This window comes from Lytechinus pictus, unplaced genomic scaffold, assembly GCF_037042905.1.
Source record: "Lytechinus pictus isolate F3 Inbred unplaced genomic scaffold, Lp3.0 scaffold_20, whole genome shotgun sequence".
Lineage (NCBI taxonomy): Eukaryota > Metazoa > Echinodermata > Echinoidea > Temnopleuroida > Toxopneustidae > Lytechinus > Lytechinus pictus.
This window is the reverse complement of record NW_026974141.1, coordinates 11,574,187-11,601,299: the sequence shown is the minus strand read 5'-3', so window position 1 is coordinate 11,601,299 and position 27,113 is coordinate 11,574,187. Positions and strand designations below refer to the sequence as shown.

General features: G+C 37.8%; 1 protein-coding gene across 1 annotated transcript; it reads right to left on the bottom strand.

Moving 5' to 3' along the window:
* Positions 1-1,209: 1,209 nt before the first annotated feature.
* LOC129283091 (oxysterols receptor LXR-alpha-like) lies at positions 1,210-19,952 on the bottom strand. Its single transcript, XM_064114682.1, has 8 exons — positions 19,099-19,952; positions 10,887-11,201; positions 10,195-10,335; positions 9,413-9,615; positions 7,676-7,771; positions 6,671-6,874; positions 5,888-6,113; positions 1,210-4,331 (listed from the first exon to the last, which is right to left on the bottom strand). Exons 1-8 carry the CDS (start codon positions 19,160-19,162, stop codon positions 4,093-4,095), a joined length of 1,488 nt encoding a protein of 495 aa, XP_063970752.1. The 5' UTR covers positions 19,163-19,952; the 3' UTR covers positions 1,210-4,092.
* Between the last annotated feature and the right edge of the window lie 7,161 nt (positions 19,953-27,113).

The window sequence follows — 27,113 nt, the reverse complement described above, 5'->3', positions numbered from 1 at the left end:
AAAAAGCATGGATTCTGCCTGTTACTCTCTTTGATGCTGAAGCATTTGACACGAAAAAGGTCATTAAATTAAATCATAAATTCAGTAAGTTAATTGTAAAGTAATTGAATGTAATTAAAAGTAATTGAAGTCAATTACATTTTTCAAAATTACAATTACAATTACTTTCCCTTTCAAAACTTCAATTACAATTACTAAAAAAAATGGAATTATGTAATTGATCAATTACCTTGTAACTGAGCCCAACCCTGTCCGACAAGTCCTGTTATATCCCACAGTTACCATAGGAACGGTGCTCTTCAGCCAATCAAAATCAAGGAAAGTTGTCAGATCTTTACAACTTGTCAGACAAAAATATGTTGATGAAATGCTATTCTGCTCCCCAGGGGTAAATGCAGACATGAACATGACTTTCAACACACCATCTCATTGATGAATACACGGTAGTGCACATTCTTTTTTCATAGCCTGATTTGACCAATTCAGTGATGTTTTTGAAATCACAAGCAACATAAAACTGATTAAAAGCTAATTAGTTGTATGAAAATTACAGCTTTCGGCGAGGGCTTGTGAAATTAAACCAACAAACTACGTTGTATACAACTTATGTCCCATAAAATGAGTTAGAGTATTAATGCAAATTGTATGAGCATACAAAAAGCAGGAATCGTCGACCTCCAGTCCATTATCTAATGAAGCAAGATGAAACTTTGTTTATCTTAGTCTGAGCATTTGCAGTTCAAGAGGAAGGCTGCCCTCTATTGTCCAACTCTGTATTAGTGGTTGGCTGATCAAATGATCAGAACATATATATGTTAGTGGGTCTCAAGTAAGTTGGCCAGAAGTATGTAAGGGGCATGATTAATAAAATAAATTATATCTTCAAAGAGAATAATGTTATAACACTCCATTCTACCCTCGCTCTCTCTCCGTCTCTCACTCTCATTTCACACAAAATCCTATAATACAAAATTTCATACAGAATCTGTTAAAAATCATAACATATCGGGGGGAAAAAAATCAAAATCTTGATACACATATTTTTTAACATTTACAATCGACCCAAGAGTGAGAAGAAAAGAATAGAAATAATGCGCATGATAAAACTGATCTCCTCTGTATCGTAACAAAGACAAATATTCTGAACCTAAAATACAACATATACATTTACACGTAAAATCCTTCACACAACTCCTTATTTTTTTTTTTGTCAAATCAATGTCCATGTAGAGTCTGGAAGCACGAAAGTGCTAGGTGGAAAAACAACTGGATTTCAAGTCTAGGTGGTTAACTGTTTGCAGTCAAGAATATTTACAATGTACACAGACCAACACAAGCACCACTTCTAGTGGCTCCAAACTAGTATACAAAAACAGCTGTTTCTTCAATATTATTCTCATTAGTATTATTAGTCGATAATGCTATATACTTCTTGCTGCATCTACAAAAAAAAAACTCTCTCAAGAGTTCCGGCCTGAAAACAGCCAATTAATTCCATCCCTGCTTTTCTCTCTACATACCTTCATGAATAGTAAAATCTACATCATACTATATTTTTTTTTAAGCTCACAAAAATCACACTGGAAAAATACTTACATCTAAACAGTATTTCATTTTCCTTTTATACAAGTCAATTTGCAAACACATTTTTTTCTTTGCATTTTATTCATTTTTTTTCCTTCACCTGTACAAGGATTTTTCTTTCTCTATTCTTAAGAGATAAGAAGTTTATTTCAGATAATATATAATCCCAATATCTATATCAAACGCATGTTTCTCTACCAGAAAACACAGACGATAACCCTTGAATGACAATAAAGCTCAATATACAGCTCATTTCTTATTGGAATAATTTGAAAATTTAAAAATAACGAATCTAGGCAGACATCAATTGGTAGCCTCACACGAGGAGAAACAGTATTGGCACAAAAATTTTGTTTGAATTTATTCATTTTTACGATTCTTACATTAAAAATCTAAATGTACATGGAACTCATTGGATTTATTATATTAACTAGAAAAGTAGAGCTATTTTTAATATACCTAGCAAAAAAATATTACCTCTGAAAAATGCAAAAAATTGGGTAGAACTTCAACAATCTGAATTCGCGCATTAGAAATAAGTATGAAGCATTTACAAGTTAAATTTATTCAACTGCTTTAGGAAGTAAATGAGAAATCTTGCATCTTGCAAAAAATGTATAAAAATATTTTTTTGCCATGATAATATGATGAAAATTTCTGGTAATAACGAGGATGGCTTTGAAAACAAACATTTCAGTGAGATGTCAATGTTTTTAGTTTAGCCCGTCTCCTGCAATAAAACACGCAAAGTTGAACCGACTTTCTACAAGTTTACCCATAATGCTTTGTGAGAGAGAGTCCACATCTGTTCCGCCTTTTACAAATCCAATTAATCATAAATGTTTGCCTTGTTCCCTTATTGTGAGATCCAATGGGGTACTGCAATAAACTTGCGTTTAATACCAGATCAAGTGCAAATCCTGAAAATTAAGAATAAGTCCTTCCATTATGAAACACAAATTCTCAGCTGATTTGCATTTTATTACAACTCAACTTTCGATGTAACTTCTGAAGGTTTCCATGGCGAAGAAGAACAGTGTAGCAGGTTTCACAGTACACCATGTATCTTTCTTGGGCAAGTGTTGGTCCTGATAAGTTTGGGTGGTCCTTTTCAGGACCAACACTTGCCCAAGAAAGATACATGTCTACTGTGAAACCTACGACACCAACTCAACTTTCTTGCAATGCCAACTTATTCTTGATTTTGTGACTTGCACTTGATCTAAAATTAATGCAAATTTCTTGCTATGCCCAATAAAATGGAACTATTTGGAGAGCCACTTATTTGATCAGACAACTGTGCGTCTGTCACGACTCTCTCTCTCTCTCTCAACGCGATTTAGGTTTGCCTAACAAGCTCCAATCATTCAAGAAAGCAAGAGCTCAATGTGATATCACTGTTTGGCACACTGATATCAATGATCACCTGAAGTCCAAGGATCTCCTGAGAGGTTTGAACTACGAAAAAAGTGATGTCTATTCAATGATCTGTCTTAGATGCGAAGCTCTCAATATCACTTCCAACTTTCTATCGTCCAAACGAACTTCCAAAGTTTTCCTTGCTCCAGCTTTAGTAGACCTCTCTGATCTATTTCAGTGTAGTTCCACTCTACAATATGCATAATTCCTTGATGTCCATCAGGTTGATCTGTCACCAGTGGCCTTCGAGGTTGTGGATACTACCTGACGGAGCTGGAAGGCGTCCTACATTATTTCCCAATCAATCTCAACATTATTCCATATATTGTGCGATATCCAAACCATGTTCTTCTTACAGAAGACGCACCATTCCACAAGAAGATTCCATTTAGATTAAGCAGTTTGTTCCCATTCACAAATCCTTCAGATACCACAAGGAAGATTTCCCCGTAAATATAGACCTCTAGAGCGCTTGCACTGCAGAAACAACATGGAAGGATACTCAAACTGGTACTAACACCTATAAGATTACACACCAAGACATACCAAATTTGTCCATTTAAGGATTGGCAGCATTTTATATACCTTGTTTCCATATCAAGATTTCTCAAAGGGCACAAGACTGGACAGGGTAGGAACATTCTTACAGGTTGCATGACTTTGTGGATACTGTACACTGGTTGTCTTGGTCACTTTATAGATGGCTACATGGATAGGAAGAGTGGCGAGACAGGTTCAGGGTTTTGAAGATTGGCAGAGATGTGGATGATGATATGGCTGTCATCCCAATGACTACAATTCTTAAGGGTTGTACGACTTTGTGGATTCTGTACATCAGTTGTCTTGGTCAAGACGGTGACGTGGATAGGAAGATTGGTGAGAAAGGTTCAGAGTTCTTAAAGATTGGCAGAGATGTGGATGATGGTATAAAGAGAATTGGCTGTCATGTCAGTTCCAATGCCCCCTGGGGTAGGACTGGGATCTCTTGGGGAAGGGTCGGGATCTCTTGATCCTCGAGTCAGAAAGGGAACAGGAGGTCCACGAGATTGGCAGCAAGAATAAGAACGAGAACAGGAACGGCTATAGTTGTCATTTCACGTCCCAGATCTCTTGGAGGAGGGGCGGGATCTTTTGATCCTTCACTTTGAGTTGGAATAAGAGCTCCGAGTGGCTATTGTTTAGACTTCGGAGTTCTGTCAGTTTCATCAGAACTTTGGGGAGGAGAAGGACCTCGTGAGGGCGCCGTAGCTTCAGGTACGAACGCAACATGTCCAGGTACGTCTCCTGCATCTGTTCCACTCGCTCTCGCTCGATGATGGCTGGCCGATCTGTAGAAGCACAAGGAAAGAGTGTGTCAGTGTTTTCATTCACGAATAAAATTTTGTGATGGACCTGTACTTGGTAAATAAAACATTACATCACAGTATCTCTCCAAGAGGTGGGTTTTCACAGAAACATGATGAGAAAACGTTTGGTGAAGGAAACAAATGATGCACACACAAAAGAGATCGAGATCTCAAGATTGCCTCTCATATTCAAAGTTTTCCAAACTGCCGTAAGTGTTTGGAAAGAAGGCTAATTATTATTTTCAGTTTTGTATAATTTTCAAATAGTTTGAAATTTCTTGCAAATATTTCCTGTGAATCATCGGAGGCGCATAAAAACCTCCACTCAAGCATTGAAAAAGTAATGCTTGATTTTACTTTTTATCAACATCCGTATCCATCAAAAAATTTTGTTTCGCATGCTTGTAAAAATCTAACTTAATATCAATTTTCATGAGGAATTACGACTCAAATCTATCGATTAATCAGTGACAGGTTCTGACAATCACCTAGAGTGGAATAAATTTACAAGATCAACAGATTGTACTAGTGCTTGGTATATTCAACCCGTCATCTCATATTGTAAATTCACTATGTCACTTTCTCTCGCACAACATCCCTGAAGCAGGCCAAGGAATATCCTGAACGGGACAGCATAATTTGCTGAGCCCAAATGTATTTCCTGTGGTGTTCACAAAAGGTGGTTTCAGACCGCCTCGAAGTTTGTAAGTTCCGGGTATTTTCTGATCGGGAAATTTACCTCGATCAGAAAATAATTTTGGCAGTTTGAAAGCAAATGATGCGTAATCTCCCCGAAAGAAAATACCTACTATATAGTAGGTACTTGTCAAAATTACGAGAACTTTCGCAGGAATTTTTCCAAGGTCGCAGGTATTTTGGCAGTGTGAAAGCAAATTACAGGAACTTTAAGCCCAGCGAGTAGTTGGCGACTTGAATTTCGCGCCTTACTTTCTTATCAGATCATACTGCACATGCTCGTAACTTCAGGAACTTTTCCCGAAGGGTATGTTTCGGGGCGGTGTGAATGCAGGAGTAATTAACGGGTATTTTTTGGCATTAAAAAGTTCTTGTAATTTAACAGGGATTCTTGTCATCGAGGCTGTTCAAAACCACTTAGGCCCGAATTCACAAAGGTGGTTTTGAAAACCCACAGTTGAATCCATGGCATATGCAGATTTCCAGTATAAATTACGCTAAACTTAGCGCGTATCGGGCGCGTGTATAAAAAATGTCCAATGCTGATGCACGCTTTTGTCAGAGTGCGCCAAATTGACGCCTGTTACCATGGTTAAATACGCTATTTTATTCATGAGTCCGCCGTTTGAAAAGTGGACTCATTAATTCAAAACAGTGGACTCATTAATAAAATAGCATGGATAACTACGGCAACAGGCGTAAATTAAGCATAATTTATACAGGAAATCTACATAAACCATGGATTCAACCGTGGGTTTTCAAAACCACCTTTGTGGATTCGGGCCTTAAAGTCTGAGGTCACCTTCCACCCCCCATGAAAGCTCAAGACAGACTCCACTCACCTGGTGATAATATCGTGATTGCCATTAGAAGAATAAACTCTGCATAGTCCAGCTCCAGCTCTGACATACTCTTGGCAAAGTTGTACATGGGGTCGACCAGGTCCCCGATACCGCCTTCCAGGAGCTGTTTCCGTGTGTACGGCATCTCGTTGCCGAACATGATGGCATCGAGCTCTCGGTCGTACCTCAGGGCTACTCTGAGCATGATTACTTCAATGGCAGAGCCCTGAGAGAAAAGGGAGAATATGATGGTAACTAAAGGTTTCAAGATGGATCAAATCTTGGTAGTAGAATGATTTGCATGACAGGAGAAGTTTAAGGGGGAAAAAAAGAACGGCGAGAAATTAAAAGAGATTGGAGCAGGAATAACAAAGGTGTGGCTGATTACAAATATGAGATTACAGAGACTAAGCAAATTCAAAAGTGGCAACTTGGCGAGTATACTGTGACAAGTGGTAATAACTCACCATCATCACCATCATCATCATCATCATCATTATCATCATCGTCATCATCGTCATCATCATCACCACCATCATCATCATCATCACCACCACCATCATCATCACCATCATCACCATCATCATCATCACCATCATCATCACTATCATCACCATCACCATCATCATCATCATCACTATCATCATCACCACCACCATCATCATCACAATCAGTATCACCATCATCATCACAATCAGTATCACCATCATCATCATCACCATCATCATCATTACCATCATCACCATCATCGTCATCATCATCATCATCATCCTTTTTACCCACCTTTAGGAGTAATATTTGGTCTTCCCTCTTGAGCGTGAGGAAACCTGGTATGTGTTTGCTATACTCCACGATGAGCTGAATGGTTAGGATAGTAAGTTCTGTAATGTGAGCGAAACGAAGATGAAGAGCATCGTTGTCCTGATCGTCAAGATCATCCCCATCTCCGTCTTCTGACGATTTCTTGGGGTTTAACACAGGCATCAGCTGGAAGAGAAAAACAAATCAATTCTCTCTCAGTTCCAATTTCATCCAACATCCATTAACCCTTATTTAATTTTGTCACGACGCCGTGCTCAGGACCTTTTACTTTGAAGTCTTGCGTATCTTTTGACACCAAATGTGCGACGCGTGGGTATGCGGTTCCGAAATTACGCAACATTATCTAAGTGCACATCAGACTAAAAATTGCTCAAAATCGTGATCCTGTGTACAAAATCAATGCAAATTGTGCTTTTCAACCCAAAATCATAATTTATGAATATTTTTACTTTTGTTGGTTTAAATGAATTTATTTTATGCAATTTATGATCGCAAAAGAGTCCCTACAAAGTTCATCGGAAAAAACAATAAAAAATAAAGGTTCGAAAAAACAAAAAAATACATATTATATAACAATAAAATACATAAGAAATTAATATGTTTGTAATTTTTTTGTATATATTTGTTAGAAATGCAAAAATTGATACTCTCACCAAAAATTAGCGTTCTGCTAGCTATATAAATTGAGTTAAATGCAAAAACACACACAAAAAAAAAACAATTTTAATTTTATATTGAATTGAATTTAATTTCATACGCCTATTTGCATAATTAATAAATAAAAACAATTAAATTTTTTTTTACTAAAGTCTTGTAGTTTACATCTGGTTCTACGCGCTTGCAAATTTTCACGGCGATTGCACAATCAGCGGCCAAGATCTGAGGGGGGGGGAGGGTCAATTTATATATCCTGGTCTGGAATAGCCCAGTCTATTTCGGGTTACGGGGGCCCTGATGTGAACTTACCCCGGGTAATGGATTTGATGCGTCATATATATCTGAAGCCTGAACCGACTTGGAACCGTTGGCTTGTGAGTTCTGACCTTGGCCTTCTTTCCACGGCTGCAAGAAAAATAAACAGAAGTACATCTTATAAAGGTTCACTCCATTCCCCCCAAAAGAGGTAGTAGCACTGAACTACGAGAGAAGTATAAGAGGCCATGCACGAACCTGGTGGGTGTTTCATAAAGCTGTTCATAAGTTACGAGCGACTTTACAAACTGGTCATCTTTTCTTGTAGTAAATGATATACACGTTATATTTCATTGGCGATGAAAAGAAATGGTCACCAATTGTTCGTAAAGTCGCTTGTAACTTATGATCAATTATATGAAAGATTAACCACTAGGCCTTGATGTATGATTTAACTTGATCAAATTTCAGTGCTGACAACTCTCGTGAAGAAGTGCCTTAGAAGTTGGCGGAAAAAAAGGAAAAAGACTAAAGATGTCACATAAAGCCACAGTAAGAGAACTTAGTAGAATACAGTTCTTATGAGGTACAGGGATCTATATGAGAGACCTTTCAACCAATCATTTCTTTGTAATTTATGAATGAATTATGCATATGCATCAGCCTTTAGCTAAACACAAGAACCTATCCCTCCAATCTCAACCCTGGATGCAATCCTGAAGTGACTATCCAAAGGTCCTTAGGTCCTGGAATCTCCAGCTCTTTGTGGATGCTGACAAGATTCTAAATGACCTCTCTCTCTCTTCAAGAAAACCTACACCCATCCCAAATATAAGATCTCCCTCCCAGACGCAATCTTACAGTGGCTCTGTTTAGCTCTTCAGGTCCAGGAATCGCCAGCTCTTTTTGGATGCAGAAAAGATTCTAAATGACCTCTCTCTATTATAAAAAACCTAAACCTACACCCATTCCAAATATAAGATCCCCCTCCCGGACGCAATCTTACCGTGGCTCCATTTAGGTCTTTGGGTCCAGGAATCTCCAGTTCTTTCTGCATGCTGACAAGATTCTAAATGACCTCTCTCTCTCTTCAAGAAAACCTACACCCATCCCAAATATAAGATCTCCCTCCCAGACGCAATCTTACAGTGGCTCTGTTTAGCTCCTCTGGTCCAGGAATCTCCAGCTCTTTGTGTATGCTGTCAAGATTCTAAATGACTTCTCTCTATTCAAGAAAACCTAAACCTACACCCATCCCAAATATAAGATCTCCCTCCCGGACGCAATCTTACAGTGGCTCTGTTTAGCTCTTTAGGTCCAGGAATCGCCAGCTCTTTGTGGATGCAGAAAAGATTCTAAATGACTTCTCTCTCTTCAAAAAAACCTAAACCTACGCAAAAACCTACATGCAAATCAAAACTAATCCCTCAGAAGGAATCTTACCAAACCCTCTTAAGGTCCTCTGGTCCAGGAATCTCCACCTCTCTCTGCATGCCGACAAGATTCTCAATGACCTGTTCAAGAAAACCTAAATGTAAACTATCCCTCACACCTTTCCCTGGAAGCAAAAACCTACAAGAAAATCTAACCTAATCCCTCAAAAGCTATCTTACCGTAACTCTCTTAAGGTCTTCGGGTTCAGGAATCTCCAGCTCTTTCTGCATGCTGTAAAGATTCTCAATGACCCGTGTCTCTTCAAGAAAACCTAAACCTAAATCTATCCCTCACACCTCTCCCTGGAAGCAAAAACGTACATGCAAATCTAAACTAATCCCTCAGAAGGAATCTTACCGTAACTCTCTTGAGGTCCTCTGGTCCAGGAATCTCCAACTCTTTGTGTATGCTGACAAGATTCTCGATGACCTCTCTCTGTTCGTCAGTCAGAAGCGGAATGCTCTCCTCTTCGCTCTGTTGCGGACTCTGGTCGATCTGCTGCTGCTTCTTCATCATCTTCCTTTGCCGTTTTGATTTACATTGTTCTTCTGTTAACAAACCTGTTCAAACCAATAAGTAAATACCAGTAACAGATGGTGACTGATACCCCTGCCTATGACAAAACTTTTCCCCTGACTTAGCTTCGCTATAATATTCCATTACCATGGCAACAGTTTCCAACACTTTCTAAAAATGCATCTTAAATGTCTTCACTCATCGAGGTATGTGTCTAGTCTCATAATTATTTGGTGAAAACTGAGATGTAGTTTGATCGCAAGATTTGGAATGGACCAACTGACCGCCCACAGAACCATACACTAATTCCTACATACGCCCTTCCAACTTTGTTTGGCAGGGCTGTTATGATTGACTACAGATGATTCCAAGTTTGGTGTTAAAAGCTGGTTTGGTGTTAAGCCAATTTCTACACCAGACACAATACAACCTTAAATGAGACTAGTATTTTAACACCAAGTTTGGTGTTAAAAGCTGGTTGGTGTTAAGCCAATTTCTACACCAGACACTATACAACTTTAAATGAGACTGGTGTATGAACCAACAGCTTGGTTGAAAATGAAACTGCTTCTGGAACCAAAATGCACACTTAATTTTGAATCTATCAAAGTAAAGATACTTACATTCTGCTAACATGCCGACTTCTCTGCATTTTCTAAGCCTGCATTCTTGGCATTTTCTTCTCATGTACATGTCCATTTCACAGTTACCTCCTCTCGTGCATTTATACTGTGCATTCTTTGTTATACTTCTTCGGAAGAAACCTGGAGAAATTTGTTTGGAAAAGGAGAGAATTGAATGAAATAATTTAGAGCACATCAATTCATCAAGGCTTAAGGACAGTACGTAAGAATTCAATAGTTCTGAGTCTACGTCTTTTTAAAGAATTTCTTAGGCCCGTTATCTCAAGGAGGTTTCAATCGTACCATGGTAAAAACCATGGTTTATGCAGATTTCACTTGTTATCACGCTTCAATTAGATGTTCTTTGCTAAAGACAAGCAATTATAATTGGCCTTTTCTTTGTATACACGATGAAAGAAGTGTAATTATGTACACAAATCTGCATATTCCATAGTTTTGTACCATGGTACAGTAGACACCTGTTTTGTGAATATGGGCCACAATGTCTCCTAGAAAATTTTGAAAGAGAAGCTGAAACATTTGCAAATTTATACTGAGTATTCTTTGTGATACTTCTTTGGAAGAAACCTGAAAAAATATACCGGGGTAGGAGAGCATTAAAATTTATGTCAAGAGGAAAAAGTTGGAGAAATTTGATGTCCTTCAAAATCTTGTATGCTACTGTAACTCACCTTTGCATCCCTCACAGCTGAGGGCGTTATAATGGAACCCCGACGCCCTATCTCCACACACTAAACACAGCTCCAAGTCCATGCGCGGCGCCGGACCTTTCCTCTTCTTGACACCAGAGGGCCCCGTACTGCCGTCCGATGATATCGACTGTGGCGATGACTGTTCTTTCATCGAGAGGGAGGGTAACGTCGAGGTGGAGGACGGGGAGACGAGGGTGGGGGATTGTGAGAAGGGGTTGCCCGTCGACTGGGCGAGCATCTCGTAGCCGGTGTCGGGAGGCTCCGACTTGATCTGTAGCGACTGAGTGGCCGGATCTGAAAGACAGAAAATGAGAGGTGATAAATGTAACGTTACTGATTTAAGTCACTTTAAACTGTTAAAACACATAAGCAATTCAAATGTATCTACATCTGGGCCCCATCTTACAAAGAGTTACGATTGAGCTGATCAATCTCAAGGATATGGAAATCCGTCAATGTCATAATTTTTTTCTTTAAGAAATTTGCTCAATGTCCTTTGAAAACAAAGAGAAGCATACTGAATTGTCAAGAGAACGTTGAATGTATACATCATTTCTACAAAATATTTTGAACATGTATTTTAGATGTTAACGTTGCTGGCTTTCCATATTTGCAATTGATTGGATCAATCGCAACTCTCCGCATGGGGGGGCTGATCACCCTCATTCATAGGCTACTGTAGAAAAAAAAACAATGAAAATTGAGATGGAGTACATGTCCCCTCCCCCCCCCCCCAGATCATTGCCAATGGATTGTACATACTCTAAAATATCTAACCTAACAAATAAGAAATAAAATCTAACAAGCTCTATCTCTCCCTCACTCTCTCTATTTCACTTGATAATCCTGTCTCTCTCTTTACAGCCATACAGCAAAAAAAAATCCCTTCCTCATAAATTGTTATTTTTTTTATTCATATAATAAAGTACATCATTCAATATGTACACAACACAATATATACAAATAATAACACTCTTTACATGGAAGTATGATCACAGAGCCTCCTACTTTAGGAAAGATGTCTGGGCATCATTTTTTAATGGAATTTGTGAAAATGATTAGTTTATTTTGCTATTCGAACTAAACTCAAAAGAATCGAGGACAGTCACATGTTACAGCACCTTTGCCAACTCTAGAGCAGGGAACAATTCCATGCTAGAGTATACCCCTTTTCGCTAATAATAAAGCAGTAACAGTAAGAATACGCTCCATTTTACGTTTCTTTTGTACAACATACTCTCTTCCTTGTGAGTGAAACGACCCACAGACCCAAGCACCTCCCTATAGTCTACTAAAATCCAGACTCATTTTAATTGAAAGGGAGATAAAAAGTGTTAAAACGGGGGCCTATTCAAGTCTGGTCTTTACTATACACGCCCAGGGTAATTTACCAAATAGGTCTTCAGTCTATCCCAGCGGGACAACAGAAAAAGAAAGGAGATCGTCGATTAGAAAAAGCTAATTATCTTATTTTCCTTTGTCCGCAAAATTGAATGAAGCTAAGCTCCCGTTGTAATGGCACAGCTCACAAAGGGCTACAATGGAACGGCCTTCTTCGCAGGAGACATATTGATCCGGATGGCAAAGAGGGAATTTATTAAATACACAGTATTGATTTGAAACACTTTTGCTATATAGCCCCTTAAGAGTTTTGTTTAGATGCCGGGCATGATCGTAGATGAGACCCTTAAGTACATGATCAAGTTACTTATTTGGAAGAGTTGAGGGTTGTTCAAATGGAATGTTTGACTGCCAACAGGTGTACTTTTTCTTGACGCACCTCAGTCATGTTTACTAATGTCACTTTGAAAAGAAAATGATAAATTTTAGAATTGCTGTTACTTGCTATGGAGTCATAATTGCTATGGACTCATAAAAGTTTATAATTTTCTTGAAAAATGAAAATCTTAACCTCAGATTAAGTTTTTTATGTCGATACAACATAGTGGGGGCATCGAGGTCTAGTGGTTCTGACTTTCAATCAGAGAGTTGCGGGTTCGAATCCTAGATATGAGGCGTTTTTCCTTCAGCATAAAATTTACCCACATTGTGCTACACTCAACCCAGGTGCTAGAAATGGCAGCTGGAGCTAAAGCCCGGGTCATTATAAATTGCTTCAGAATAGATTATATTGGTATATTAGAATAGATCTAGATAGATAGATAGAGACAGACAGACAGATAAATATACAGATAGCTAGATAAACAGACAGAAAAACAGGTAGATGGATAGATAGCTGGCTAGATTCATGTAGATACAAATGCCTATGATCAATATGATTATAATTATGGTAAAAATTCATTATGCAATATTTTCATCCCATGAAAAGTACGAAAGTAACTTTCTTAGCCTGTGTAAGCAGTATGAATGAGCTGAAAGCCAAGTCTTTATTGGGTTTTTAACTGTCTTACTATACAGACCATGTCTATCTTGTTCATATGAATGCAGTAGCTGGGGTCGTACAATTACATCATAATAGACCACGTCTAGAAGTTAATCTAAAGGGGTATGTGATCAATGTGAAAATTTGGAAATAACTGGGGATTAGGAAACCCCCCAATGTTTTTAAATCTTGCCAAGTATCACAACATTAAAAGAACTGTGACTTTTGGGGATAATCTAGCCCAGCTAATTTACAGTCAATGAAAAGAGTCAATCTGGTTTGATGTACTTAGTGTGGATATACATCCTATGGATTTAATTGGGAGAGTCAGAGAATGATATGAATAAAGAGAGAGAGAGAGAGAAAAGGGAAGGAGTTGGGCTTAGTTTAATTTCAACAGAACATTTCCCTTTTTTGCATTAAATCTTATGCACTTTCGTCAAACACATTTTCTTTGTTTTTTTAATAAAATAATGGCAACGACAATTTACCTAAAGATTATCCACACAAGTGGGCCCCATGCTGTCAGTTTTGTAACAAATGATAGCAATGAATGATTACATACTAAAAGATTATCTACACACTAGTATAAGCGATTGTGAAATTTATCAAGTAGAGGCTTTTTAAAGATAGCTAGATATTTTGCGAATGGGCGAGATATAGGCTGCAAGTATCATCATGCTCTGGGTAGCTAACTTTTCAAATGAATTTCAAGCTGCACATTATAAAGCATGGCATTGCGCCAACAGTCAATGAAAAGAGTCAATCTTGTTTCATGTACTTAGTGTGATGTACATAGAGAATGATATAAATAAAGAGGAGTTTCGATTTAAACAGAGTATTTCCCTTCTTTGTAATTTTCTGCACTTTCATACAAAAAATGTCATGAAAAAACATTGACAATTAACCTAAAGATAATCTTCACAAGTTCTGTTTTTCAACAAAGTAATAGCAATGACAATTTGAATTTACCAAATTATTATCTACACAAATGAGCACATTTTCAGATATAGGCTGTAAATATCATCATCCCAGGGAGGGGGGGGGGGCAGTCAGATATATTACTGTACACATGCATGACCCAAAAAACATGTTTACTTTAAAGGGATGTTTTTTCAGTTTTGGACACGGGCCGCGGGTGCACTCGTTACGGATATCAAAAACACAGATTTTTAAGAAAATGGGTGGTTTTTAAAGACTTGATTTCTGGTCAATCCCGGGGTCAAACGTATTTAGGGTATTTTTTTCTCCATATCTTTTTTTTTAAAGACTAGCCAAATGTGTTTAGGGTTTGTTTTTCCCCCAAGCTTTCCCCCCCCCCCCCCCCCCCCCCGAGGTCATATTCTGGCGACAACTTGTTTAGGGGCCAAATTCGAAAAAACTTGTTTAGGGGTTATTTTGCACACAGAGAAAAAACTCGTTTTGGGGATAGGGGGTGTTTGGAAATAATTTGGTCATGCATGTGTATAGCAATACATTTGACTGCCCCCCCCCCCCCGCCATCATCATCATGTTCTGGGTAGCTAACTTTTCAAATGAATTTCAAGCTGCATACAGTGCATAGCATTGCGTCATGATCCATTCGTGTGTGTAATTTGGTGGAAAAAACGAAGCCGTGAAAAGGGCACTGTTAGGGAATCATTATGTGTCTCCTAACAAAAAGTGAAAATATACAAGTTTTTCTCCCCCACGGACAATAATGTTTGTTATATGAAAGCACATCCCTGGATAGACTCGTTCGTGACTAGTGAAATAATTCAGTTAAAGATACCATGATAATAACAATATTGGCCCCTATGGTATATTCAAATCTTTTCTATTCTTGACTGTTGATTACAGACAGAATCGATCTTTCCAAAATCTAAAACTGAATTTCCACGAAAACATTGAAGTATCAAAGAGATCCATGCTTCGAAAATGAATACTGAAGACATGGTGTGCGTTAATTTTTTTAATAAAAAGGAATGATTAATTTTTGTGTTTCGAAAAAAAATGTAAACCTTTCCAGCGCAATCATGACTGGGTCACAGCACATCTTGCTGTGGAAGACTTTTGTTCAGTCACAAAAGAAGGCCTACATATAGCATCTAGAATATAAACATATATCTGGGTGCCATGAGCCTAATTACATCAGGACGGCTAAAGATATTCGTTCGACCCAACCCATTCGAATTTTTTAAATTTGATATTGCTGATTGACAAAAGTGTATGAATATGATTCAAAATCTAACACTGATTCTAGAAATGGTAACTACTGAACTTCCTTTGCCCAAATTGGGAAGATATATCAATGATTTGGAACTATTTTTTTACTGGCGGAAGAATTGGGGCTATTTTACTGTTTCAGTTGATGAATTTGATCCCATCATAGTTATCTTCATAAATGGCGATTTATTTTTAAAATGAGCTGGCTACGATACCCTTCTCTGGTCAGATATATATCCTATCCAAAGGTAGTAAACATTCGACCCTCTAATTTCACATTTATTTTTTATGAATTTTTCTTAAGTGCCATTTTAACACACAAGTCTATGGGGGAATGTTTTACGCGCGTGAGACCTCTGGAGAAAAAATTTCTTCTTGGATTAGAGTTCTATAATGGTTCAGTGATAAATTTGGTTTATTTCCAATTCATCTAATGTCAATTCGTCCTACTGCCATGAACTTGTCTACTATCATTTGGTCTACCACCAGTTCGTCTACTATCCACATGGTCTAATTGACAATATGTCCACTCACTATTTTATGTAATAACCAGTTGGTTCAATAGTCCTCTAGTCCATGTACCATTTGGTCTAGTTTGACTAAGTGTTAATTGTGCAAAAATGAAATCAATATTAGACCAACTGGTTATGAGATGAAATGGTCATAGACGAAATGGTGATTAGACAAAGTGATGATTGGACCAAATGGTTATTAGACCAAATGGTTTTTAGACGTAATGTTGATGGAAGGACTGGCATTAGACTAAATGAAAGTTAGACCATATGGTGAGTTGATGAGTTGGCAGTAGATAAATTGGCAATTTACCATAGATTTCCACCCTCCCTCAGAAAAAAAACTGTAGAGCAAAAACAGATCATTAAATTATTATCAAATACAGGCTATTTCTATAACACACTCCTAAATATTAAAATATCATAAAAATAAACCGTCCATAAAATCTAGCCATAAAAAATCAACCACCCCCTTCAATAAAATCAAGTGAAATATTCAACCTGTACCTTTAATATGAGAAAGCAATCGGGGGGGGGGGGGGGGAAGAAGCGTTCATTAATCTGAGTTCCATTAATGCCACATTAGTAAAGTAGCTCTTCCCATACATGTAAGCATTGGTGCGACTAGCAAATAAGGCTATTAGTCCGAATGCATGAATGATTAAAATCTCTTATCGCAGGGTAATATTAGATTTGACATCAGTCATTCCTGACAATTTTTTTTTACAAAAACCTAAACAAAACAACAAAAAAACCTCCCCCAAAATAATAAAATCAAACAAATATCATTTAGGAAACTGAAGTTATACTGATGTGTCTTGTACATATTTTAGTAATTGCTGTCGAAATGTTAAATGAAGAATCTAATATATGAAAAAATAAAAATAAATAAATAAATAACACAAAAATTGAAATAAAAAACAAAAGAATGAAATAAATTCAAATAAACATATTGCACACACATAATCTTACTTTGTTTGTCCATGTTGTTAAAAATGTAAAATGTTTTACTTTATTAAATTTTGTAAATTGGCTTTGGTGTTGAAAAAGAGGTACTTATTGATTAGACAATTTTTCAATTTAAAACATTTGGGGACTACATTTATTCTGTATCCAGCCACTAAACGGCAACATTTTCATTCAATCAAATTTTTATTTAAAATTGATTGAAATGTACAGGGTAGTCCACATAGTCATATGAAAAGTGTTTAAAAAACATGGATGAGCCTCCAACATGTCTACAATACGACTCCCTGTGGGAGATCCAAGACTTCATCTAAAACCCCTTTCATAAACCCAATAAAACATATCCTCCAATTAGCCGCCTAAGAGTAATGCGGATAATTCAATAAAAATTGCGTTCACAAACTCCATAAATTATTTTTACGAGCGCCCGTCCTGAAAAAGGCGGATAATCGTCATGACAACTGGACACGCCCCCTCCAATGCGGTTGTGTTGGAAAAGGGTGACCTTGTGACCGCACCATGGCAATTATCCGCATTATTTGGAAATACGTTCATAAACTCAAAATCTTGTCCCGATGCCGCTATTATGCGGATAATAGCAGCATCAGAATAATGCGGATAACTCTTGTCCTCCTCTGATTTTACGACCAAATTATGCTGCTATTAGCCGCATAATTGTGTTTTATTGGGTTTATGAAAGGGGTTTAAGAAAGTTGTTTTTATTTCATTAAGCATTTTTTTTGGGGGGGACCATCCCCCCCCCCTCCCTAAACAATTTTATCTATTGATTTTACTGTTTTCTTATAATTTCATAATTATGGTTGATATTGGAAATGGGATCGGAGAAAAGGAGGGAGAAAAATAGACAAAACTGATAAGACACCAAATTGGCATTTGGATTTAAACTGGCAAACGTGCCTGTTAGAATCTTTTGTTTCTCTTATATCAGAACGTAAAACCTTTTTTTCTGGGGGGGACCTTTGATATATTCCAAAAGCAGTTGATGATGATACTATTAATCAGATAGTAATTCTTTTTTCTTTCAATTTATTTTGTATAATTTTCATTTATTACAAAGATGGGATACATGTAACTTGAAGGAGATCACCAGCAAAATCATATAGGCCTACTTAGACTAAATGAAGGTAGACAATGTGGTGAGTGGACGAATTGGCAATTTACCTCCACAAATACCACCTCCTAATAAAGGCTGCTTTTCTTATTTTCCTTGTCTGGTCTTAATTTATAGGTTTGACTCTTTTTTGTAGACCTACTGGGTGTTTCATGAAGCTGTTCTTAAGTAAGGAGCAACTTTAGGGGTCAAGTCCACCCCAGAAAAATGTTGATTTAATAAAAAGAGAAAAATCAAACTAGCATAACGCTTAAAATTTCATCAAAATCAGATGTAAAATAAGAAAGTTATGACATTTTAAAGTATCGCTTATTTTTCCCAAAACAATGATATGCACAAATCAGTGACATGCAAATGAGCGAGTTGATGATGTCCCTCACTCACTATTTCTTTCATTTTTATTGTTTGAATTATACAATATTTCATTTTTTACAGATTTGAAAATAAGGACCAGGTGGACTGAACCATATTGTATTAAACAATGCTAATTCCACTGTTCAGGGAGGAATTAATTGTTTCACTTGACAATTCATATTTCATACTATAAAATACAAACAAATAGTGAGTGGATGACGTCATCAGTCTCCTCATTTGCATATCAACCAGGATGTGCATAGAACTGTTTTGTGAAATTAAGCGAACTTTAGAATGTCATAACTTTCTTATTTTACATCCGATTTTGATGAAATTTTCAGTGTTATGCTTGTTGGATTTTTCTCTTTTTATTCAAATCAACTTTTTGTTGGGGTGGACTTGTCCTTTAAGAGCAACTTTAAGAACGACTGGTGAACATTTCTTACACAGTAAATAATCCCTATGAACATATAATGGTGAATATCATTTACCACAAGAAAGGACAACCAGTCGTTCTTAGAGTCACTCTTAACTTACGAGTAGCTTTATGAAGTAGCCCCCAGGTAGCTCAAAATATAATGTTTTTAGGAAAAGAAAAAAGGATCCATGATATTGACAGTTAAAATCAAAGAAACATACCATCACATTCCATGTAATAATCCATTATATCCTCATATGGCGATCGAGATGAGTGAGAAAACATAAGCCACAAATCGGGAATGAGATCATAAGACAGGGTATGATAAAACACTATAAACTGTTAGGCAATCCCTGGATAAAGGAACTTGTTGATGACTGGAGTCTGTAATTCCCATTGGTTTTGTACAGGGACAAACTGGTTCCAGGAAGCAAGAGGTTAAGGAGGTACAGGTGACCAGGTGAAGGAACTGAGCTGGACTATCTTATCAAGATCCGTGACAACTTGTCAACAAGCGGCATGCTGTAAGTTACACACAGCTGATCTACATGTGCATGTAGCAGAGCGATTGCAACGCTGCAAGCATGTCTGTCTCGGCGCCGTTATCTCCTGAAGGTATAACCTTCCTTTGCCCACCCTGTTGTGGGTGTCGACTAGCAGATCAGATGATGCCTGTCGTAGGTTGGACCTGGTGGTGGCAGTGGTCGAGGTGTCGGTGGTGATATCGCATTGGCGCCAATGTTGATCGTTGAGCTTACAGAGGTAAGCGCAGTGAATCAGGTTTTGTGCGCTGTATCAATTACAAGAGAAGAGCTGATCGTCAAAAGGACAGCCTCGTTGCGGGCACGGATTGATGATCACGCCTAAACACCTAGTACTTAACAGAGTTCAGCTGAAGGGGAAAGAGGCACTGAAAGCCTCTTTGAGGGACAGTTATAAAAGGGAACAATTCTTCCGCTATTCATTGCCCGCCCATTCATTCCCATTCTGGGATTTTTAAAGAAGGCAGCTTTGATAGTTTATAATCCTTGCGTATTAGCACTTGTGCCATTTCATTTGGAACAGCCCCGCGGTTAGTCTCAGGACCAAACTCGGAGTGCGTAGCCCAATTTCTTCAAACAAAATCACACAAGACGGAGATCATTGACTGCAGCACACAATATAGATCACAGATACCATCTTTTATTGTTATGGCACATGAATCCTTTGTCACCTACATCATTAATAATTCCAATTTTTATTTCTGTTTGTTCAAAATTGCACAACAAGGGTCTGTATATATACTCTACAGACTGCCTGTGGTTGTTAGGTTTATACCACATTACATAATGAGCCATTGGTATTATTGATTGAGGGCAAATGCACTTTAGGGGATAACTAGTCTGTCAACACAGACTCTAATACCCAGTTTCTGTTTATTTACAGTTCTGCCAGCATTATTTCGCTGCCATGCCTATTTATTCATGGTTTATTTTACAGCCTTTACAAACAAAATCTCATGGTCGAAAATATCAACAAGAACTTTTTGATAACAGTTTTGCAAATGCTGACCAAATTACCTGAAGCTGTAAGAACAATACTGCCCCAAAAGTAGGTCATCTTAAAAAAAGTCAAAGGGCACAATTTTGTGTAATGACATAGAAATGACTCATCAGGGCTGCATGGATTAGACTACAGTGATGTTGATAGATGAGACTGAAAGATGTATTACATTTTCAAGAGAGAACTGTAGAGGGAGCTTTACAGATCAATCCACGAATGTTTAGGTACATGTTCTCATACCCCCCCCCCCCCCACCCCCTGGAGCTCATTGCCAACCGGAACCAGATGATCACTGTTCGAGCCTGCGGGAATGAAAGAATGCCGTAGTCAACAGGCTATCTAATAAATATTCAGTTTACTTAAAATCAAATTAACTTCACTCTATTCAACTCCAAATATCTCAATCATTTAATTTCATTTCAGTTTGTTTCACATACACATATAATAATACAATTTTCAAAAATAGTGTGTGATGTCACAAACAATTGAATTGTGAAAGTACATGTAGGTGAAACTTGTTCGACCCCTTGCTCTTATCCACTTCATTCAAAATTTCAGATACATATACTCGTTAACAATAACAGGTAATGTATATAACCTTTTGTTCTCTCAGACTTTGATTAATATTTTTGTAATGCCCATTGATTCTTTGTCTATATGTGTGAATTAACTTGTCGTTGGGGTTATTATTGTGACCTTTCAGAATTGTCAAATATACCAATCAGTGGCGTACCTAGGATTTTCCACAGGGGGGGCAAAATTGGCCGCAAAAAAATTTGACAAGCAAAAAAAAAAGGTCTTCAATTAAAAAAATTTAGGTTTTCGTACAACATAAAATTTGACAAGCAAAAAAAAAAAAAAAAAAAGGTCTTCAATTAAAAAATGAAGGTTTTCGTACCACAAAAAATTTGACAAGCAAAAAAAAAAAAAAAAAAAAGGTCTTCAATTAAAAAAAATTTTAAGCTCGTCAGGGGGGGGCAGGAATATGTCTTTTGTATGGGTTGTGACTCGTCAGGGGGGGGCAGAGTGCCCCCCCTGCCCCCCCCCCCCGTAGGTACGCTAGTGATACCAATCATAAATGACTCACTCTGGCTAAAATGTACTGAGAAAACAAGTCTGGCAATTACCATCATCTCTATTTGCACTTCTTGTAAAGCACTTGATTAGTTTGAAGTGTCTTTTTCTCTGGACTTTGTCATTTTGAAGTGCCCTCTATTCTGGCCCTCATGTTTACACCATATTACATGCACTGATAGCATACAGACATACATGTACACACAGCTTATACCACCTTCAGTAAATCGCTGATCTGGACCAGTCTCCGGCTAAGTTGTGAAATTTTGGGTTTATGAATGGCGCGGGATATTTCAGGCCCTGGCTATTTTGACGCTGCTTTTATCAGCACCAGAAAACGGTAGAAGAGCATCAAAAGGGTCAGTCACAGCCACACCAAGAAGCTTACTCCAATCAACCAATGGTACATCATACAGAATAATGTGATCGGTTTTGACTAGATCACCCTGATGTGACTGAAGCATTGACAGTGGGTGATTTCAAGTTCAGTGTTGACCTTTTGGTGTTGGTGTAAGGTCAATTTTTACACGATTATATTAAACACCAAACATAAGATGGAGATGGTCCAGAAAAGTCACCCACTAGTTGTTGAGATGTCAATAATGTGATCTGGATCAGTTTTACAAACTCTGGATCAGTTTTACAAACTCTGAATAAGTTTTGGAGCTAGGGGAAGCAATCCAAATTTCAACACCAACACCAAGGCCAACACCGGACTTGAAATCAACCAATGCCTAGGTAGCACCTGACACCTGTGAACCAGTCTGCAAGCAGTCTTTAAACAACGACATCATGAACTGAGTGAAGACGAGACACCAAACTCTCTGTCTGTGAAGAGACAGCCACAGTACATAGTGAATCTAGTCTCACTACTTCAGACTCTGCATTATGTGAGTTTGTGCATTACGAAAAACCCCAAGGTCTGTGCCTGAAGACTACCTGTGAACTAACATTCACCATCTTGGAGGTGCCACAAGGATGTGTTGTTGGACCATTTAGCATCCAAATAAAAAAAAAGAGTCACCTATAGACATGCCGCAAGATGTAAGTAAACAAGCAGATGAAGAAGAAAAAAAAAAATCCCAAGTCAGAACAAATTCTGTCCATTTGCTATTTTCCTCCTGTTTTTTCGTATATCACTAATGTTCTTTTGCAACTTTTGGGAGTAATATATTACTGATCATTTTCCCGCAGTGCCTCCATGTACATTTTCTCCACTGACATGTATATACACCGATTAATGCTCACATGCTAAAATAAGGAGGAAGAGACAGAGTTATAGAATAAAAGTGGAAAAACGATACATTGAAGAAGTAGGGATGTATCTTTCTGCATTCCCTGCAAACCTATGCTGATGCACGAGCTCGACGCCATTGTGGCCGAGTGCCACTTGCATTCCCCGCAGAAGAAGTAAAACATGCCATAAGGGAATGAGCATATGCATTGAGAAAACTGAATGTGATAATGGTTTCTTTGCAATGGCTAATGTCCTCGATTCCCCCGAGAGCTAGATAGATGGATGTCTATTTATACAAATGTTTTACTCACTTCCAACACCGCATACTCAAGTATTCTGTTTCGCCACAAAGCACTGCAAGTTTGTCACCAGAAGCAAAATGCACATTTTTTTCAAGCTGGTCAGTAGAACAGCAAACAAGACAGTAAGATACTGTAACCCCCCCCCCATCCCAGCTAAGTTGGAAGCTGAATGTTCTCTCATCATAAATGCATTTACCTACGCAACACATTAACCAAATTGACTCATTAAAATTGGTGGTAAATTGCCACTTTGGCTACTGCCAACTCGTCCACTCACCACACGGTCTACTTTCATTCAGTCTAATGCCATTCCGTCCATCAACATTTCGTCTGACAACCATTTGGTCCAATTACCATTTCATCCAATCGTCACTTTGTCTAATCACCATTTCGTCTATGACCATTTCGTCTCAAAACCAATTGGTCTAATATCTGTTTTCTAATTTCATTCATTTTGCACAAATAACACTTAATCCAATTAGACCAAATGGTGTATGGACTAAATGGCTATTGGACCAACTGGTTATTAGACGAAATGGTGAGTAGACGAATTGGTAATTAAACCATGTAGATAGTGGACGAACTGATGGTAGACCAAATGATAGAAGACGAGTTGGCAATTGGACGAATTGGAAATAAACCGGTTTAGCTTGAGTATTACAAACGTAATAGGTGAAAATGATTGTTACTCTCATTTTCCAACGCCGAGGGAAAATAAATCGAGGGGCTAGGATTTCCCTTTTTTGCCAATAAAACAAACACACTCTTTCTTTTCTCTCTCCTTAATATCTGTATGTATGCCTGTCTCTGTCTGTCTTTCTCCATCTGTCTAGCTCTCTGTCTTCTTTTGTTATCTCTTTTTTCGCTGCCATTCCTTTCCATCCATACCTCTCTATTGAACATCATGTATCCCTTTCTCCTCCCATTTCTCCTTTATGAATTTTCCTACATGTATGTATGCCTACTTGGAAAACATTTCCCTAATTTTAATAGACTACATATTCAGACCTTTATGGACACCAACAACACTGATACCTATAATTCTTTCATTATTTACACTAGACAACGATAAAACAGATTAAAGGTTTGAATAATGAGACTATCAATATGACATACCATATGGGACTATAATACCCTCACAATTTTCAAATTACATCATGGCTAATGAAGCTGAAATCATGTCCTGGTATTCAGTATAGCAGCAATATCATCAATCTCAATTATGCTCCCAGGCAGGTCTGCGGATGCAGACTAGCCAAAGTGCGCATGAACCTGTCTGGAAGATGGATGGGGAGGATGAATACGAAAAGGAGACGATAGAGAGAAGGGTTAAAAGATTTTAACCTCACTTGAGTATCACATGAGGCATGATAAGCATTATCTACTCCACAAGGTGAGAAGAGATCAAAAGTACACATGAACTTGATTAAGAGGTCTATTTTGTACTATCAGAAGGGCATTATCCATAACTATTGCATGGCGCTAATGCCCTCCTGCTTCTCACCAGCAAGACAGGGCTCCATACTTATATATTTTTCCCTGGGGGGTCTGGAGCCGAAATATTGGGAGTCCACATGCATCATGCCCCCACTTCTATGTTCCAACATGTGATGATAAAGCTTCCGATACAAATAGGATACTTGTCGGGGGGGGGGGGGGCTTTAAAAGTACACTAATTTTAAGTATTTATGATGATAAAAGAACATTATAATCCTTCTCTGTATTCATCAATCAAAGAAGAACGTTTATGGCCAGCTGAAATGATGTTGAAAAAGAGATGTCATTTTGTGTTTAATTTATCAATATTCAATTTAAAAAAAATCACAATTTTTGGTCACATTTAACAGCTTGTTTTTCATACAAATATCAAAATAAGGTCAGTTGTATAATTAAACAATAATTAGTACCTTAAACTACAGTCAGGAAATCAATGTGTATACTAGAGATCTAATCAATGTGGAGTTTCTTAGGGAGTATTTCATGTAATTCTCACTGTTGTTACAAGCTTCTGAAATCCTTGTATCCGACTGGCTCAGAGCAATATCACGAGTGAAAATTCCTGACTATTTGTTTCGAGAAATACTGAACCGTTCAGTCTCTGATTTTATGTAATGTCTGAGTCTCTTACAATGTCTGTAACTACACAAGTCTCATGTTCAAAAATAATTTTATGTAATTTCTCAAAAATTGTCGGTAAAACTACATGAGTCTCATGTTTATATGAGAAGAACTCCGTAGCTTGTATAGTGCTGAAAGAAACTTGCAACTGATTGGCTGCTAACCAATATCAGGTCCCCAATCGATCAATAGTCTTTGCAATTAATTGCAAAATGTATTTCATTGCAGGTATGCTTCTTGCAATTGAATTAGTAAGCTTAAGTAAACATCATCAACCACAAATTTATATTCTTTGCAATTAATTATAAATGACACCTGGGTCCCGTCTTACAAAGAGTTGCGATTGATCTGATCAATCACAACTATGGACGGCTAGCAACGTCAACATCCATTATGCATATTTGTTCAAAATATTTTCAAAATATGATGTATATTCATGCATTCATTGTTTTCTTGAAAATTCACTGTGCTTCTCTTTGTTTACAAAGGACATTGTGCAAATTTCCTGTAGAAAAAATTATGACACTGATGGATTTCCATAGAGTTACGATTGATTAGATCAATCATAACTCTTTGTAAGACGGGTCCCTGCAATCAATTGCAAATGATACTTGCAAATCGATGGCAAATAAGGTTGCTCCTCCAAAGAGGGGAAACAAGAGAAGAACAGAGAGTAGATAGGGGAAGGCAATGGAAGGAATTAGAGAGGGGAAAATTTGACACTCCCTCTCATTCTTAAGGGCATTCCCATCGATGTCTTCGACTTAATTCATCCCAGACGAAAGTACGCATGAACCCTTACAGCCAGGCCTGCTCACACCCTTCTCTGAAGTGAAGTTGGTTGAACTGGTACAGGCTGACAAAGTCGGACGATCTAGTAGCAGACCTGCCAACCTCTGGGAATGAAAAATTGTATTCTGTGATAAAAAAAACTGTATTTTCCAAAAAAAAACTGTATTTCATAATAAAATGCGTGGCGCACTCGCTCATCGCGGCGCTCAAGCTGCATGCAAGCTCTTGCAGATGAAAAAAAAACATTGAAACATGTCCACATCTCACCGTGGTTTTAACAAAATGATTGGAAAAAAACAAGTTACCTAAAATTACATTGATCCAATAACCATATGTGTTAAGTTTTATGAAATAGAGACATATAGAGATGATTTTTCTCAATAAATTACGATTTTGTAAAAAAACATACTAAATACGCCAAAAACGTACTGGTTGGCAGCACTGTAGAAGCATCATCATGTCTCTTCATTCATTTCTTAAATACAGTCCCACATATGATAAGCAAGCAAGGCGCGAGATTCAAAATCGCTAGCTCAGCAGCCACCCACGGCGCCCATGCCCATCCTACATGCTGGGCTAAAAGTTCCCGTAAATCGCTTTCACACTGCCAAAATAGCTGCGACCTTGGAACACCCCCCCCCCCCCCGCAAAATTTCTTGAACTTATTTAGCAGGTATTTTCTTTCTGGAAGATAATGCGCAATTTGCTTCTGATTGGGGTAAATATCCCGATCAGAAAATACCTGGAAATGACGAACTTCAAGGCGGTCTGAAACTACCGAGAGAGAGATTTGATTATTCAATCATCGTTGGTTATACTTGACAAGAGCTCGCTGCAGCTGTGAAGCTGAACTCATTGCTAGTATACATGGTATATAAATGCATTGTATGGGGATGGCGCCTATGCATCCAAGACCTGTTTTACCACATAAATTATATGCAATTTCTAAAAAAAGAGAGAATATAATGCAGAATGGGATGTATAAGTCTATATTCCATTTCCAACAAGAGTAGACGGAAGTGGGGGGGGGGGGGGATTGAGTGAGAAAACTGCGAGCACATTTTTTTTTTTAATTCTGACTTTGTGAATACCACATTACCATGACTGCAAGTGCAACCTTTGGATGGAAAAATATTGATATTAAATCAAATTACTAAAACACTATCACTTA